At 44.6% G+C, this 16,244-nt stretch overlaps 1 protein-coding gene across 3 annotated transcripts in view; it reads left to right on the top strand.

Annotated features, from left to right (window-relative positions):
* dusp14 (dual specificity phosphatase 14) overlaps window positions 1-15,394 on the top strand; it is a 29,341-nt gene extending 13,947 nt beyond the window's left edge. For 2 of the 3 annotated variants that reach the window (XM_052035452.1, XM_052035455.1), the window contains exon 2: window positions 13,473-15,394. In XM_052035452.1, the coding sequence (XP_051891412.1) occupies window positions 13,584-14,192 (609 nt within the window). In that variant the 5' untranslated portion in view covers window positions 13,473-13,583 and the 3' untranslated portion in view covers window positions 14,193-15,394. Of the gene's footprint in view, window positions 1-8,480; window positions 8,520-10,670; window positions 10,743-13,472 lie in introns of all 3 variants that reach the window. The other variant, XM_052035454.1, reaches the window with a different exon arrangement.
* The last annotated feature ends 850 nt before the right edge of the window (window positions 15,395-16,244 follow it).

Here is a 16,244-nt window from a genome sequence, read left to right as displayed (position 1 = left end):
AATATTAATTAACATCCTCTGTTTCAAAGTAGATATTCAGATCACAATCTGTCCACAAATTGAGTATCAAAATTCATTAGAAGAAATTAACTACTGTCATGGGTGCGAAGACTGCAGGACCTAACATCTCAAAATAGAGGAAAAAGCTAAGCATTATTTTGAGAGCAGCCATGGATTTCAATGACTCATTGCTGAAGAAATCCTTTTGATCCAGAAATGACATTAATCCTCATAAGGGTTGCAGTTGGATCATTATCAAAATCTAAGTGACTATTTGACAAGGAAGCAAAAGTCATGGCAAGGGTATAGTCAAGATTCAACTGTGACATGAGTTAGGATAATGTTTTTTGTAAGCAGGGTCACAGAAATCTACATGTTCAAATTGAAGGGTTTGAGAGTCTTGGAGAGAGATGACATGGAAACGGGGCCCCTTTAGCCCATTAAGTCTGTGTTGACTATCAACCACCCCTTTACACTAATCTGATGTTCTCATAGTCCCCCCCTCTCCTGCGGCCCCCCCCCCCCCAAGATTCTACCACTCACACATGAGGAGTAATTTTTGCAGTGGCCAACCAATCTATCAACCCAGACATCCTTGGGATCAGGGAAAAAAATTGGAGCACCCGGAAGAAATCCATGCAGTCACCAGGAGAACACGCAAACTCCAGTCAGACCGCAGCCGAGGTCAGGATTGAACCTGGGTCTCCGGTGCCGTGAGGCGGCGACTCTACTGGCTGTGCCACTCTGTGGCCCATCTCGATGAGTTGAATGATGTATTTTTACTGATCAGTGAGTCAGTAACTAAAAGGAGTAAATTAAATTTTAACCACATTGATTGTTTTGGATTGTGCTACAAGAGGTTGGACATTCAAAAACAAAGTGGTTAGATTTTTGGTGGGCAAAAAGAGCAATGGATAATGCCTCCAGAGCCAGTATGGGTACCTTCTAATTATTTTCCAGAAACTGGGTAGTGCTGGTGAGGTAGGCATTTACTGCTCTGGAGAAGGTTGTGGTGAACTGCTGTAGTCCTTCTGGCAAAGGTACTCACACCATGCTGTTGGCTGGAACATTCCAGGATTTGGACTTGGTGTGACAGTGAAGAAATGGGGGTATATTTCCTGTGAGGGGAATCTGTCCCTTGTCCCTTGTCTACAGCAGAGATCATGGGTTTGAGATGTTGTCAGAGTAGCCTGGGTGAGTAACAGCAATGCATTTTGTAGATGGTACACACTGTGGCCAGATGGAGGGAATGGATGTGTAGTTGGGATGTCAATCAAACAGGCTGTTTTATCCTGGATGGTGCCAGGTTTCTTGGTGTTACATTCCTCATTCAGGCAAACGGACAAATGTTCCATCACACTTCTTGTGCCTTGTAGATGGCAGAAAGTCCTGATGTCAGGAGGTGAATCACTCGGTGCAGGTTTCTGCTCAATGATGACACTTTTTGTTTTCTTCTTTTTCCAACCACCACCCCACCCAAACTAAGAGTTTGATGGGGGACTCTGATAATATCTCTGGATATCAAGGGGAGGTGGTTAGTCTCTCACTGGATATTTTGGCACCTTTTGTGGCATGAATGTTACTTGCCACTTCTCACCCCGTACCTGAATGTTGCCTAGGTTTTGCTGCAGCAGACATGGCCTACTTGATCTGCTGAGGTGTGAATGTAATGTAACATTCCCCACCCCCACTTCTGACCGTGTGATGGAAGGAAGGCCATTGAAGATGGTTGTTGGGCCTCGCACCCTGCTCCGAGGAACTCCTGGGGTTGAGATGATTGACCTCTAACAACACAACTGATGCAAGGCATCACTCCAAACTATTACCCAGTGAATAAATTTTAGCGGGACTTCTTGATGCTACACCTGATCAAATGCCTTGATGTCAAGGGTAGTAGTTCTCAGTTGCCCCGGAGTTCAGCTCCTGTCCATGTCTGTGAGACCTGCAGCTGACTGGTCCTAGTAAAGCCCAACCTGGGCATTGGTGAGTAAATGCTGCTTGATTGCACTGTTACTACCTTCTGTCACTGGATTCAGAGCAGATGGGTTTAGTGGTAATTGGCTATACTGGATGTGTACTTGGGCAATTTTCCATACTGTAGATGCCAGTGTTGTAACTGTAGTGGGAACAGCTTGGTTAGTGCACAGCTGATTTTGGACTGTGGGCTTTCTGTACTACAGCTGGGATGTTGCCTGGTCCCATAGCCTTTGTTGTACCTGGGGCTTATAATTTCCTGATTATCACCTCGAATTGAATCCAATTGGCTTGAATTCAGTTTCGGAGATGGTGGGGATCTTGGGAGGAAGCTAAGGTGGATCATCGACCCAGCACTTCTGGCTGAACCTGGTTGACAATGTTTCTGTATTTTATTTCTTTGCCTGCTGGGTGCTGCTGTTGTTGAGGATGGAAATGTTCTTGCACTGCCTCTTCCCAATAGCCACCATTCATGACTAGATGTCTCAGGATTGCAGAGCGTCAGTCTGAGTTGCTGGCTGAGAGGTTACTTGGCTCTACTGCATGCTGCTGAGATTGTATGTGGTCCTGTGTTGCTGCTTCACTGGGCTGGTACCTCTTCACTTTTGGGTGTGCCTAATACTGCTCCGAGCATGTCCTTCTGCACTCCTTGAACCAGGTTTGATCTCCTGGCCTGATAGTGATGACAGAGCGAGGGATGTGTCAGCCTGTGAGGTTACAGGTCGTGGTGCTGTCTGTCTATAGCACCCCCCCCCCCCCCCCCCCCCCCCCCATGGATGGCCCAGTTTTGAGCTGCCAAGTTTATTCAGAGGCTGTTCCAATTATCATACAACACAATGGAGGGCATCCTTGGTGGGAAGATGGGAACTTGTCTCCACAAGGACTGGGTGGTAGTCACTTTTACTGATGCTATTGTGGACTGCCTTGCTATTTTCATTGCTCCTTCATCAGCTAAGTAGGTGTTGTTCAGGTGGAGCTTTCCTTGCCCATGTTTGATCTGATACTACGAGACTTCATGGGATTTGGAGTCAATGCTGAGGACTCAGAGGTCTGCCAGCTTCGGTACACCCAGGGATTGTGGAGGAGTCTGGCATGCTGTATCTAAGGACTGATTCTGCGTACAGCTATCAGCCTGTTGCTTGACTAGTTGGAGGGGCAGTTCTCCAAAGTAGACACCGGTCTCTGGGTGTTTGTGAGGAAGTCTGTGCAAAGTAGAATGGATTGGAAGCGACACTGCTGTATATGGACTTGGTGTCTGGGTCAATGCTGGGTGGTGCATCCAGTATTAACCTTCCTCTGTTTGAATGCAGCGAGTGGCCACCCGAGAGGGCACTCGAGAGTCAACCACAAGGGGCAGGTCTGAGGTCATCCATCGGCCATACCAAATAAGGATGGTAGATTTCCCTATGTGAAGGACATCTGTGGACCAGATGGTTTTTATGACTGTTGAGTCATCAGTACAATAGTTTTGTGGCTTTGTGGTGAAGGTTTTCTGGTCTGGGTGTTGTGGTGTCTTCATACCAGAAGAGTGGCCTGAATCTTTTGATTTGGGAGTACCCAGAAAATGTGTCCAGCTGAGCAAGGTTGGCTGTGCTACCATAGAGGAGATGACCAAAGTGAACCTGGAATGGCAGCAGAAGGTTGAATGGTTGGTTACTGAACAAACATAGTCTGTGGTCCATTGGTGTAGTTGAATTTAACCAACTCTTATTAACAACAATCAAATATTTAAATAATCCTGGAAGGTGCATTTCTTTTGTAAATTAAAGGAATTGAGTCAGAACTAAGAAAATGGATGTGATCAATTGGAAATAAAAGATAACTTCATTTAATCTCTTTGGTTAAGACAACAACCCAAAGAACAACATGACTGGTCACTAGAAGCTGAATGCAAGGAGTTTTGCCCGTACTCTGCCTGAGGTGTAGGTAGCTGGTGCTTGTGGGGTGGGATATGAGGGGAATGAATTTAATATTGAGGATTGGTCATTTTTAAGCAGTGCAAGTTGGCCCTGAAGAAGCTGACAAAGACGAACACCATGCAAAGAGCTGGGAGGGTGAGGGGAGGAGATGTGGAAAATCAGAAGGGTTACAGCTGTAAAATGTCAAGTGCAACCTTACTGTAGATGCTGTGACAAACTGCTGCTGCTTCCAAAAGCCAGCCGTCTGTCTCTGCACACCCTTGCTTGTTTAAATATTAACCCTTGTCCATATTTTTATCCATTTTCAGTGGCAGAAGGTGAGGACAAGGTGGCAGTAATGAGCTGACATGGGCACCATGTCTAGATTGGATGGGAGCAAGTAGAGTGCACTAAGATGATTGTGAGAGGCAGCTGGAGGGGCTATCCAGAGAGGAACTTGCCCAAGGCACCATCTTAACTCTGCCCAAAGCAAAGAAGCCCAACTCGAGGGGTTCACCATACTGATGGTCAGCTATGTTGACCACCTGCTTGGGAGTGTCTGAGCTTCCATGCAGGGTCTAAGTGTTATACCCTGAGTCATCGGTCAGTTCTGTGAGCCATTACAGCAGTGCTCTTGTTGGCTGTCAACCTGGGCTGTTCCACCTTGGCTCTCTCTCGCTCCTCGTGAAACAAGTGGCTTAAAGGTTCTTGGAGCTTGCCAGCACTCTGTTCCCATAGAGCAGTGGATGCTGAAGCCTGATGCTCTGTATGGCCGCCTGGCTTGAGTGCACACTTGCCCCTCCATGGCATTGTCAACCAGTGTCCCTGTTAGACTGGATGGCCTGGGCTGAACCCTAATACATCGATGATAACCAGTGGTCTTGTTGCCCTCTGCAGCACCTCCAGTGCCCTCAGCACTTGTGCCACCATGCAGCAGTGCCAGACAAGAAGCTGCCATATCAACATACACTTCCGTCCCATCATTATCTCTGGGTGAATTAGCAGGCCCTGTAAAAGTCTTTATTCTAAGAACAGCCTTTGAGGTATTTCTACCCCCCCATTATACATTCAGGATTAAGCTGGACTGCATTTACTGTAAAGTAATAGCTGCTATTATAGAAATGTGGCTGCTTTGCAAAGATTTGCAAGGCATTGAAATTTGAAGCCACTGTCACTGTATTTCTGCCTTTCAAGTCAAAACCAATTTCACAAACTGTGACCTAGAAAGCATCCTCACATCAACCCCAATTCAAGACCAGTTTGTGCCAAACTCCCTCCCCACAACACGACAGTTTATTGGCTAGTGTTGAGAATCATTTGAATGAAGACTAAGGCTATAGACTTAACCACATCAGCATTTGACAGGATATGTTTGTACACTGGAGTTTCAGAAGCAGGGCTCGATTTCAGAAGTTTGCACCTTTCACTACAGTGTGAATTTGGTATGTATTACTGGGGTTGAATTTCAACATCTGAATCTTGTTAAAGCTGGAATTTTTTAAAAATATAATTCATTGCTATAGGGAAGAAAGAAAATCCATCTGAGGAAAGTTGGAATTGAAACCATTTTATAAATATTTAAACACTGAATGCATTATTAATTTGTAATAACAAATATTGGTGATCAGTGTTTGTACCCTGTTACTGTCAGCTTTGGTACAGTTCTGACTTTATTCTAAATCACAATTATCTGTGTTCTCAAGCAAAGTAACAAGAGATTTGCAGTCAGTGTCTGTTAACATTTTCAATATTGAGGTTGATTATACAGTTCTACCTAGCAATATCATTACAAACCTGCATTTGAAACAATTCTATGCAAAGTGAATGGGATACATGAGGTTGGTGAAAAGTACCTCTTGCACTGGTGAAAATTTTCAATGATTTGCTAGTTCAGGAGAAGTCAAATGTTGCGGTGAGACTTCTGTAATGGCAGAAGGGGAAAACAAGCAGCATCTGATGAATGTGTGCATTAATATCTATAGAAAGAACAGCAAAAGCAGGTTGCTGTTTTGGACCAAATCCACAGCAGAATTAAATCAATAGCCAGGTCTGTCTGTCTGAAGCTCTGCTGGTGCTAATGGATATGTCTGGCATTTCCTACTTCATATTTCCACATTTGTTATTTTACCACCTTGTATCTTTAAGTTTGACCATCAGAATTGACGCATATCTCAGTCATACGAGCCCTTTGGCCCAACTGGTCCATGCCAACCAAGATACTCATCTAAGCTAGTCCCATTTGCCTACGTTTGGCTGATATCCCTCTTAAACCTTTTCCTATCCATGCACCTGTCTAAGTGTCTTTTAAATATTGTTAAATGTACTTGCCTCAACCACTTCCTCTGGTAGCTTGTTCTATATATAGACCATCCTCTGGATGAAAATGTTGCCCCTCCAGTTCCTATTCTCTCCCTCTCACCTTAAACCTATGCCCTCTATTTCCTGATTTCCCCAACCCTGGGGAAGAAGACTGTGTGTGTCTATGCTGCTCATGATTTTATACATCTAAAGTCCTAGCCTGCTCATAACTCGGTCATAGTTGTACAGCATGGAAACAGACCCTTTAGCCCAACTGGTCCATGCTGATCAGATTCCCATCTAAACTAGTCCCATTTGCCCATGTTTGGTCCAGTCCTTTGAGTCCTGGCAACATCCTCGTGAATCTTTTCTGTGCTCTTTCCAGCTATTGGCATCTCTTCTATAGCAGGGTGACCAAAGCTGAACACAGAATTCCATACGCAGCCTCACCAATGTCTTGTGGAACTGCAGCATAACATCCCAACAATACTCAATGCCCTGACCAATGAAGGCAAGCACGTCAAAAGCCATGAAAAACATTATGCTGGAGGAACTCGGCAGGCGAGGCAGCATCTGTGGAGAAAAGCAGGCGGTCAACGTTTCAGGTTGGGACCATTTTCTCCATGGATGCTGCCTGGCCTGCTGAGTTCCTCCAGCATCATCGTGTTTTTTTTTCATCTGGATTCCAGCATCTGCAGTCCTCTGTTTCTCATTTCAAAAGCCACCCTCACTGCATTGTCTACCTGTGGTGCCACTTTTCCAAAGAACTGTATTTCTAGGTCCCTCTGTTCTACAACACTCCCCAGGGCCCTCCCATTCACTGAATTGTCACTAATTATGGTGTAGATTCCCATTTCCCACCTATAGCTATACGCTTGTGTGTTAGGGATGACACATTTGACAATTTTTTTGTGTTTTCAGTCTTTGATCTTATGTAAAGCTTGCTCCATAGTTTTTTTTTCACTCCCTCACTCTCAAATGATCTCTGCTGGTTTTTCATTGAGATACTTCACTGGATGAGGGCATTGGGAAGACCCCCCCGAATGTCTGTTCCTACTGCAGTGTGAAGGTGGTGATGAATTATGGAGGCTGGGTGGGGAGTGCAGTGGCGTGGGAGTAGCAACAATGTATTTCCAAGTGGGTTGCAGATTGGGTCAGAAGGTGGAATAGGACCTTCAAGCTTGTTTTGCTATTCATCAAGATCATGGTACTGTTTTATTGAACTATCTCCATTTTCCTTAACTCCCACAAATATCCAGAAGTTTTTGAATGCATTCAATGACGGTGTCTCCACAGAATTCCAAAGATTCACCACCTCTGAGTGAAGAAATTTCTTATCTCAGACCTAAACATCCTACCCCTTTATTCTGAGACTGACCCCTGGTTCTAGACTCCACCCCACTGAATGCTGTAAGAATCTCTGACATTTTGGTGAGATTCTTTTTCTTTAAACCTCAGGTAATACAGATCTGGTCTACTTGTCTCCCCTCGTGGGGCAACCCTGTCATTCCTGGAAAAAGTTTGGATCTGTTACACTCCTTCAATGACAATACAGGTCTTCAGCTGTGGTCTCACCAAAGCTCCATGCAATTGAAGTAGAACTTCCTTGCTTCTGTTAACCAAATCTCATTTAAAGGCGAGCATACAATTTGCCTTTTACTAATTGTTTCTTTACCAGCACATTGGTTTACAGTGATTTGTGTACAAGCACACCTTGGGTCCTTTTTGAACATCAACACCACTCTGTCTTGCTCCTTTATAAACACTCTTGGGTGCACCTTGGGTTTTTCTACATTCTGTTCCATGTGCCACGTTCTCAGCCGCTTGGGCAGCTAGTCCCTTTCCCCTGAAGCCTCCTTGCATCCTCTGTCCCCATCATCCCACCTGGGTTAATATCAACAAACTTGGAAATATGACATTTAGTCCCCTTGGCCAAATCACTGATGTAGATTGGGGGGGGGGGGGGGGGGGGAGAGCTAGGACTCTGAGGTATTCTGCCAGTCACAGCCTGAGAATTCTTTTATTCCCATTCTTTGCTTCCTGTTTGATAACCAATTGTTAATCCATATCAGTGCATTAGTCCCAATTCTGTATCCTCGAACCTTGTTGGCCAACCTCCTGTGTAGGACAGTGATTTTTTTTAAGTCTTCTGCAGAACCAATTACACCACATCCACTGGTTCCCCTTGTCTACTCTAGTAGTCACATCTTCCAAGAACTCCAGCAGATTAGTCAAAAATGATTTTCCTTGCATAAATCCATGTTGATTCTGCATAATCCTTGTATTCTATTATTACATTCTTCATTATAGATTCCAGTATTTTCACTATCACTGATGTTGGGCTAACAGGTTAGTAGTTCTTTTTATTCTCTCTGGTAAATAGTGCAGACACATTCCCTACCCTCCAATCCACAGGAATAATTCCTGTGTGTGTGTGTGTGTGTATCTATCTAATATATTATAAATAATGTATTTTATATATAGAGAACGTGATAATAAGAACATCTTTCTAGCCACTTCTTTCAGATCTTTGGGAAGAAATTATCAGGGCCTTGGGATTTAGCTTTCAAGCTCACCAGTTTTTCTACTTTGTTCCCAGCTTGTGCTTCCTTAAGTTCCCTTTTTCTTGACCCCAATTTGCTGATATTTGACTTTTTTTTTGCAAAGACAGATGCAAAGTATTTGTTTAACTCCTCTGCCTTTGTAAGGAACCCACACTTGCCTTCATTTGGTTTCTGCTGTTCTTGTTTTGCTAGCTCTACTTGATTTGTTTCAAGAGTTTGAGAAGTGCATTGGTTTATTAAGAGATTGGGGTGTGTTTTGGAGTGTAGTATTGCACCTGAATGGGTTCTATATAACTGGCATATTTGCAGCCCATTTGGCCCATCTGCTGTGGTGCTTCTGTTCCACCTGAGTTGCCTCCTGTGTATCATTGGCCCTGCCAGCATTACCTGCCGCTGCTTTGCGCCTCTTGAACTGTCCTGCTTGGATGCATCAAGGGGGGGTTCAGTGGCATGCAGAAAGGGGAAATGGAGCATGTGGTGTGTCATTGGAACTGGCTTGGCGTGAGCTCTGATTCTGCTGGAGATTTGTTGTTTGGAATAGCACAGCATGAGTACTGTTTCTATGGGAACTACTTGCTGTTTTCCATATCGTGTCAGACACCTTTCACTGTCTCTTCTCTCTCAGCATTAACCAGTGCAATTTGCAGCCTTCCCAGTGGGATTGCTTGGGCACTTTGAAGTGGTGCCTCAGTGGGGTCTCTGCTGACCAGCTGGATTGTGAGAGCTCACTGGGGCTGGCTCTTGGGTGCTTAGAATGTGGAAGCAAGCATCCAGGTACTGTAGGACAACTTAAACGAACATGTGGGTGAGAAAGGATGAGAAGCATCTGTTATTAGGGGAAGAGAGGGCGATTTGTCATATGGAACTTAAAAATTGGTATGGGTCTGCCAAAATGAATTTCAATGGTGAAGGTTTGAGGAAAAAGAGCCCCAATATATAAACTGGGGTAAGATTCTGACTTTCGGACTCCAGCTTGCATACCAGAACCAAGAGGTCCTAAGATCAGTAGATGTGTCTATTTGGTGTGGGCACTGGGTGTAACACAGTAGGTAGCTAATGTGAGCAAAAGACCAGTGTTCACTTGTTGGCAGAGACTTTCGGTTGATCCCAGTGCCGGTTTGGCTGGAGGGAGTCTGGGTGGGTCTAGAGGCACAGTGATCATGACCCTGTGCTTCTAGCCTTGCCCAGTGTTGTTCCTCCCTCCCATATTCAGGAAGGGTTTTTGTTGGGGTTGGGGTGATGGGTGTTGCTGAAGAATGGAACCTGATGATGTATCTTGAACGAGCTCTTCAATAGGGTGTGAGCTCTGATCCTGTGAATTTAAGTGTGCGTTGCTCCTTTGCTTAATTGTATAAATGTTTACAGTTTAACACCTTGACCATCACAGCTTGTGTCAACCCCACCGGATGGGGAACAACTCGTACACTGAAATAAAAACACAATGCTGGAAACACCCAGCAGGTCAGGCAGCATCTGTGGAAAGGGAACATTTCAGATCTCAGGCCCAGTTGTCACTTTGTACCAGAACTGCCCACTTCTGCTGGAAGTCATCCATCTGTGATATTGGTTCAGATTTGCTCTCTACGTTAGCCCAGCCTGACCTGTGGGCACATCCTGTAGCCCTGCATTTCACAACTTTTATATTCCTTCTGTGTTCTCACTCCCAACAGCCCTCATTTCATTACCATTTTTGTTCATTTTTTTTCCTCTCTAATTGCCCCCATTTAACCCATCAGCCAGATGACCTCTGAACTTGCCCCATGCCAACGATGGCCTTGCCCTATCCATCCATCCTACCCCCCCCCCCCCCCCCCCCCCCCTTCTGCAACTTAAAACCAACTTGTTTTCTTTCTGTTTGACCTGAGACATCATCTGTGGAGAGAGAAACAGTTACTGCCTGACCTGCTGAGTGTTTCTGGCAGTTTTATTATTTCAGATTTCAAGCATTGGCATGTTTTTGATTTCGTTGTACACCATGGAATCCCCTCTTCCCAACCTCCCACAGCAGGTAAATTAGCTGTTTGCATATTCTGGTTAGAACATCTTGTTTAAAGTCCAGATAACAAATTGCAAGAGTAGTTTGGCACTACCGGTTACCAGTGCCCCTACACTGTCGGTCAGTACTCTGACCTTGAACTCTGCAATGTTCTGAAAACTTTCCCTTGAATTGCCATTGTGCCTTACTAACTTTATGTTGATGTCTTTTTATAATGATTATTATTGGAATTAATCTGAGTTGGTGGGTAAGGAATTTGGATAAAATTCTTTTGAGTGCTGTTTCAGGGTTTCTTTTGTATATTGCTTTCCTAGCTTCCTATTTGATTACCATTCTCAGATTATGTTTCATTTTTGAAGCTTGATAAATGGCCACTAATTCTGCATGAATTATTTTTAATGTGATGCATTCCTGCATGATTTGCAGTATTTCAGTCTGAGAGACTAGAAATTTTCAGAACTCCTGGCTGCCTTTATGGATTCAAGAGTCCATAAATCCCAAGCTGTGTTCTCTTGAGCTGGAGGTTGAATGTGGCAGAAAGTGAATGGATTGTAGATTTGTCCCTCATTCAGTAGTTCTGTGGGTGAGCCAATGGGACACGTCTGGGAAAGATTCCAACCAGCAGTAGGAATTTCATTGTGCATGGCCCAGGCTGAACTGTGCCAGCTTGGAGCTGGCACAACCTGCCAAATATCTCAAACTCCTGGAGAGAATTGATAGTCTTGTCCATTGAATTTTTTTAAATCTGGGAAGGGAGAAGACAACAATGTTCCCTTCTGAAGTCTCATTTCTGTCGCACTTGGAGTGGAATAGCACAGAGGTTCATCATTTTTGATTTGCTTTAATCACCAAGAGATGTGCTCCTTCTTCCATCTCTGATCTACACTAGTGTAGAGTATCATCCCAGCTGATTCCTTGGCCATAGAACTGCAATGAAAGCACATTTGTTATTTCAACAGACTTCATCCTAGCCAGACTCTCCACAACTTTGGAGTGGTGTTTGACAACTCCAAGCCTTTTTGCTTTGAACCACATCCCTGTCATTGTCTAAAATTGTCCCTCTCCTCAATTTGTCTCCTGACTGGTGCTGGTTTTGAATTTTCCACACATGCCTTGCAGCTCTCCCTTGTATTACCCTGTCCCTACCCACCCCCCGTACTTGAGGTTCCTGTATTTGATCCTGACCTCCAACATTGTCTGTGTGGAGTTTGCATGTTCTCTGTGACCACATGGGTTTCCTCCCACATCCCTATAGATATGCAGGTAAGTAGGTTAATTGGTGACTCTAAATTGTCCCTTGTGTGTAAGTGAGTGGCAGAATCTGGGGAGAGTTGAGGAAAATGTGGGGAGAATAAAATGGGATTATTGCATGTGGGTAGTTGATGGTCAGTGCACATAAGGTGTCTGTTCTGTATGACGCTAAGACCGTAAAATTGCTGCCCATCCTAAATCGCACCACCCAGCCCACTGTTCTCTCCTATACTTGCTGATCTACATAATGTCCCTGTCAAGCAAGCCCTCTGGTTTTAAAATCCTCATCCTTGATTACAAATCCTGCCATCGTCTCACCCCTCCCACTAGTCTCCCCCTGGCCTTCTGATCTGCACTCTGAATCATTGGTGTTCTTGCTTTTTTGTTTTTAAAACCCTTCCAATTCCTACACTCCTCTGCCTCCTTTTCAATGTCTAAGGTGCTTCTTGAGCAACTGTGTTTGCCCAGGTTTTTGTTCATCTGATGTGGCTCATTTGTTTCTGGGCTTTGTTCTTATGAAGTACTATGGATAGTTTCCTAACTTAAAGCAATGTAAATGAAAGGTATTTCTTCTGAATCTGTTAAGTACCTTGACCAGCTTGGCTGAAGAGGCTGTCATTTATCTTAGTTGAGAATCTACTTCTTGACCAAATTCTAGTGAGGTCCGAACCTGTGACCTGTTTCCAAGGGCAGGGGTGTTCTTGCATGAAAGCTGACCCCTGCAAACTTTATGAATGCTATAAACTGGTGCGTAGTTAGAACATAGACCAGTACAGCACAGGAACAGGCCCTTCAGCCACAATGTTATGCTGAACTAATTAAACTAGTAATTAAACACCAAAGTAAACTCATCCCTTCTGCCTGCACAATGTCTATATCCATCCATTTGCTGCATGTTCATGTGTTTATCCAAAGGCATCTTAAACACCTCTATCATATTTGCCTCCACAACCACCCTGGCAGCACTTTCCAGCCACCCACCACTGTGTTTTCAAAACAAAAACTTGCCCTACATATCTCCTTTGAACTTGCCTCTTCTCACTGTAAATGCATACCCTCTAGAATTAGACATTTCAACTCACTCTGGGGGGGGGGGGGGGGGGGGGGGTGGGGGGGAAGGATGCTGGCTGTCTATCTATGCCTCTCATAATCTTTTAAACTTCCATCAGGTCTCCCCTCAGCCTCCAGAGAAAACAACCCTAGTTTGTCCAACCTCCTCATAGCACATGCCCTCTAATCCAGGCAGTATCCTTGTAAATCTCTTCTGCACCCTCTAAAGCCTCCACATCCTTCCTATAATGGGGTGACCAGATTTGAATGCAGTACTCCACATGTGGCCTAACCAGAGTTTTATAAAGCTGCAACATAACATAACTTCCTGACTCTTGAACTAAGTGCCTTGACTGATAAAGGCAAGCATGCCACCTTTGCCAACCATGCTTGTGTGCTGGCTGCCTTGATGTAATAATGTTCTTTCACACTGTTTTGCAGGTCCAATAAGATGAGCAAACGGGAAAGTGTGTGGCAGGAAGTTTGATCCCAGCAGTCAGATTGTGGACCCTCTGACATTCCATTGCAGCCAGCTGTTAAGGCAACACTTCAATGAGTTCCCGCAGTCAAAGTTTCTTTCACCGCACCCCGCCTGGTCCCTCTTCCAAACCCCGGCTGGTGACCGGTGGGGTGCTGGGTGGGATTGCACAGATAACCCCATTCCTCTACCTTAGCAGTGGGAATGCAGCTGCCAACCGCAACCTGGTCCTGTCTAAGGGCATCACCTGCATCATTAATGCCACCATGGAGATCCCCAACGCCAACTGGCCTGAGGTGGAGTATGTCAAAGTGCCTGTGGCCGACCTGCCGCACGCCCCGCTCTCCCTGTACTTCGACAGCATTGCCGACAAGATCCACAGCATCAGCAAGAAGCACGGCTCGGCCCTGGTGCACTGCGTGGCCGGGGTGAGCAGATCGGCCTCCCTCTGCATCGCCTACCTGATGAAGTTCCACAAGATCTCCCTGCTGGAGGCTCATAACTGGGTCAAATCTCGCCGCCCCATCATTCGCCCCAATGTGGGCTTCTGGAGGCAACTTATAGAATACGAGCGGAAACTCTTTGGCAAGAACAGTGTTAAAATGGTGCAGTCTCCCATTGGGGTCATTGCAGACATTTATGAAAAGGAAACCAGGAACCTCACCCCTTTTTGGGGCATTTAACACAATTTGAGGGACTAATCTTCTACAACACTGTATAATAAAATTAATGTCTCCCATAGGATTGTAAATCTGATGGAAATACTAACCTGTAGTTACTGCTGAATCTGTCGTAAATGGATTGAGCATCCAATGTTCTATTTCCCCACGAGGCCCTCAGATACTCCAGTGATCTGAAATACTGTAAATCTATTGAGACTAGATGGGCCTTGTACAGCTTGATAGTGGAAATTATTTTTAAACATTTCTAAAATTAATCCTAATTATTTTATCTTTAATGGTTTTTAATTGGTGTCCTTTTTAATGGACATGCAGGGAGATATTAAACTTTGTGATACTGGCTTGAAGTGGGCATTTAGACAGTAGGCTTTAGAATGGAGAGTTTAGCTTGATTAGTGGATGTATGAACTTCAGCCTCCCATTTCTCTCCCACCTGCAAGTTGCTGCTATGAACTTGGGAAGATCATAGCTCCAAGTTCATCTTTGAACAAGACAAAACTGTAAATGTAATGATCTGATTTGCACTGCTACGTCATTGTTACGTCCTGTGTGCTACCTTCCTTTTTATGAGGACCTTGCTGAAACATGAGGTGTGTTTTAACCAAGCAGAGATGAGCTTGCCTGTTGAATAGTGTGATGCAAGATCTCGGTACAGTCAGTGAAATGTTAAACAGCGCTGCTATTTTTTTTAGATTAAGGTACAAATTTAAAGAGAAAAACTTGCTGGAGTGAATTGGTCAACAGGGATTTTGCAAAAGATTGATTTTAAACACTTTGTCCCAATTAAGACTATATTTGCATTTGGCTTCCCAGTGAGTGCTTTGGTATTTCTCAGTAGTGTATGTTTATCTAATGGGGTTTATGGATTTAAGGTCTGCTCTCTGCTCTGTGGTGGGATTCACACCTCCCCAATGGTGCACTTTTTGTTCTGACCTGCAAGGGACTTGAACTGTTTCCTGGGCAGTGTAAGTCGCTCAAACCGATCTGGGACTTGTCCTTTTGGAGCGCATGGTCTAAATGATGCGTCAGGTGGCCCCATGCTTGAGTATTTGTAAAGCTGAGCAAAGATTGTCCAAGCAGTGTGAGAATATTATAGACAGAATCAAATTTCTCTGGAACTGCTTGTAAATGGTTTTCTTTAATGAGAATTGCAATGTATGAAGAGCTTTATCAACAAAAAAGAAATAAAAGGTGTTTTTTTTTTAGATAAAATCACAAGCATTTGTCTGATTTGATTAGCCTTGCTGTTTGGACTCCATTGATTCCCTGCTGTACTGAGACATTGACAGATACGCCAATCCTGGCTCTAAATTTGGGGCTTCACCACAGGATTGAGAATGACTTGCTTCCATTCCAGTCCTGAAGGGTGGAAGATGCCTGTGTCAGACATTTTACAAGGATCAGCTGTCATGGGTTTGCGGTGAAGTCCTGCTTGCACAGCAGGGTCCAAGACAGTTGGTGACCAGCCTCTGCTGTACAGATGTAGCACACAATCCTGCCTCCCTCAATCATGCCCAAACCCTCTTCCTTGGACTTTTTTTTGCTGCCCTCCCTTTGTCTGCCATCCCTTCCTTGCTGATGTGCCAGCATCTTCAGGACCTTTGATCAGGAAAAGGAAAGGCAAAATTAGTCAGACCCAAGGTTTTTTTGAGAGAAGTTCTCAAGAGTGAGAGGACAGGATCATTTGCAACCAGGAATTTTTCACATCCACCCCCTTTCCCTCTCAATTATGGCCTTTTTTCTCCCCTTCCCCCACCCTTTGACCCCCCCCCACCCAACCACCCCTCTTATTCCTTAAGCCAATCATGGTTGCAAGGATCCTGACTCCCTCACTCTTGAGAATATCTCTCACCACAAACCAACCCTTGGGTCTGACCATCCTTTCTAATTTTGGCATGTGTCTAATCAGTTTTTCCTGATCAAAGTTCATGAAAATATTGCCAAAGCAGCATTGCCCTCACTGGCCCATATTTTTCTGTTTTTTTTTTGGGGATGTAATGCATGCCTTTTATACTGGAGCAACATACAAATCTGGAGGAACTCAGCAGGCCAGGC

This window comes from Pristis pectinata, chromosome 21 (assembly GCF_009764475.1).
Source record: "Pristis pectinata isolate sPriPec2 chromosome 21, sPriPec2.1.pri, whole genome shotgun sequence".
In the NCBI taxonomy this organism is placed as follows: Eukaryota; Metazoa; Chordata; class Chondrichthyes; order Rhinopristiformes; family Pristidae; genus Pristis; species Pristis pectinata.
Note: the sequence above shows the minus strand (reverse complement) of the source record. Positions and strands in the feature narration are given on the sequence as shown.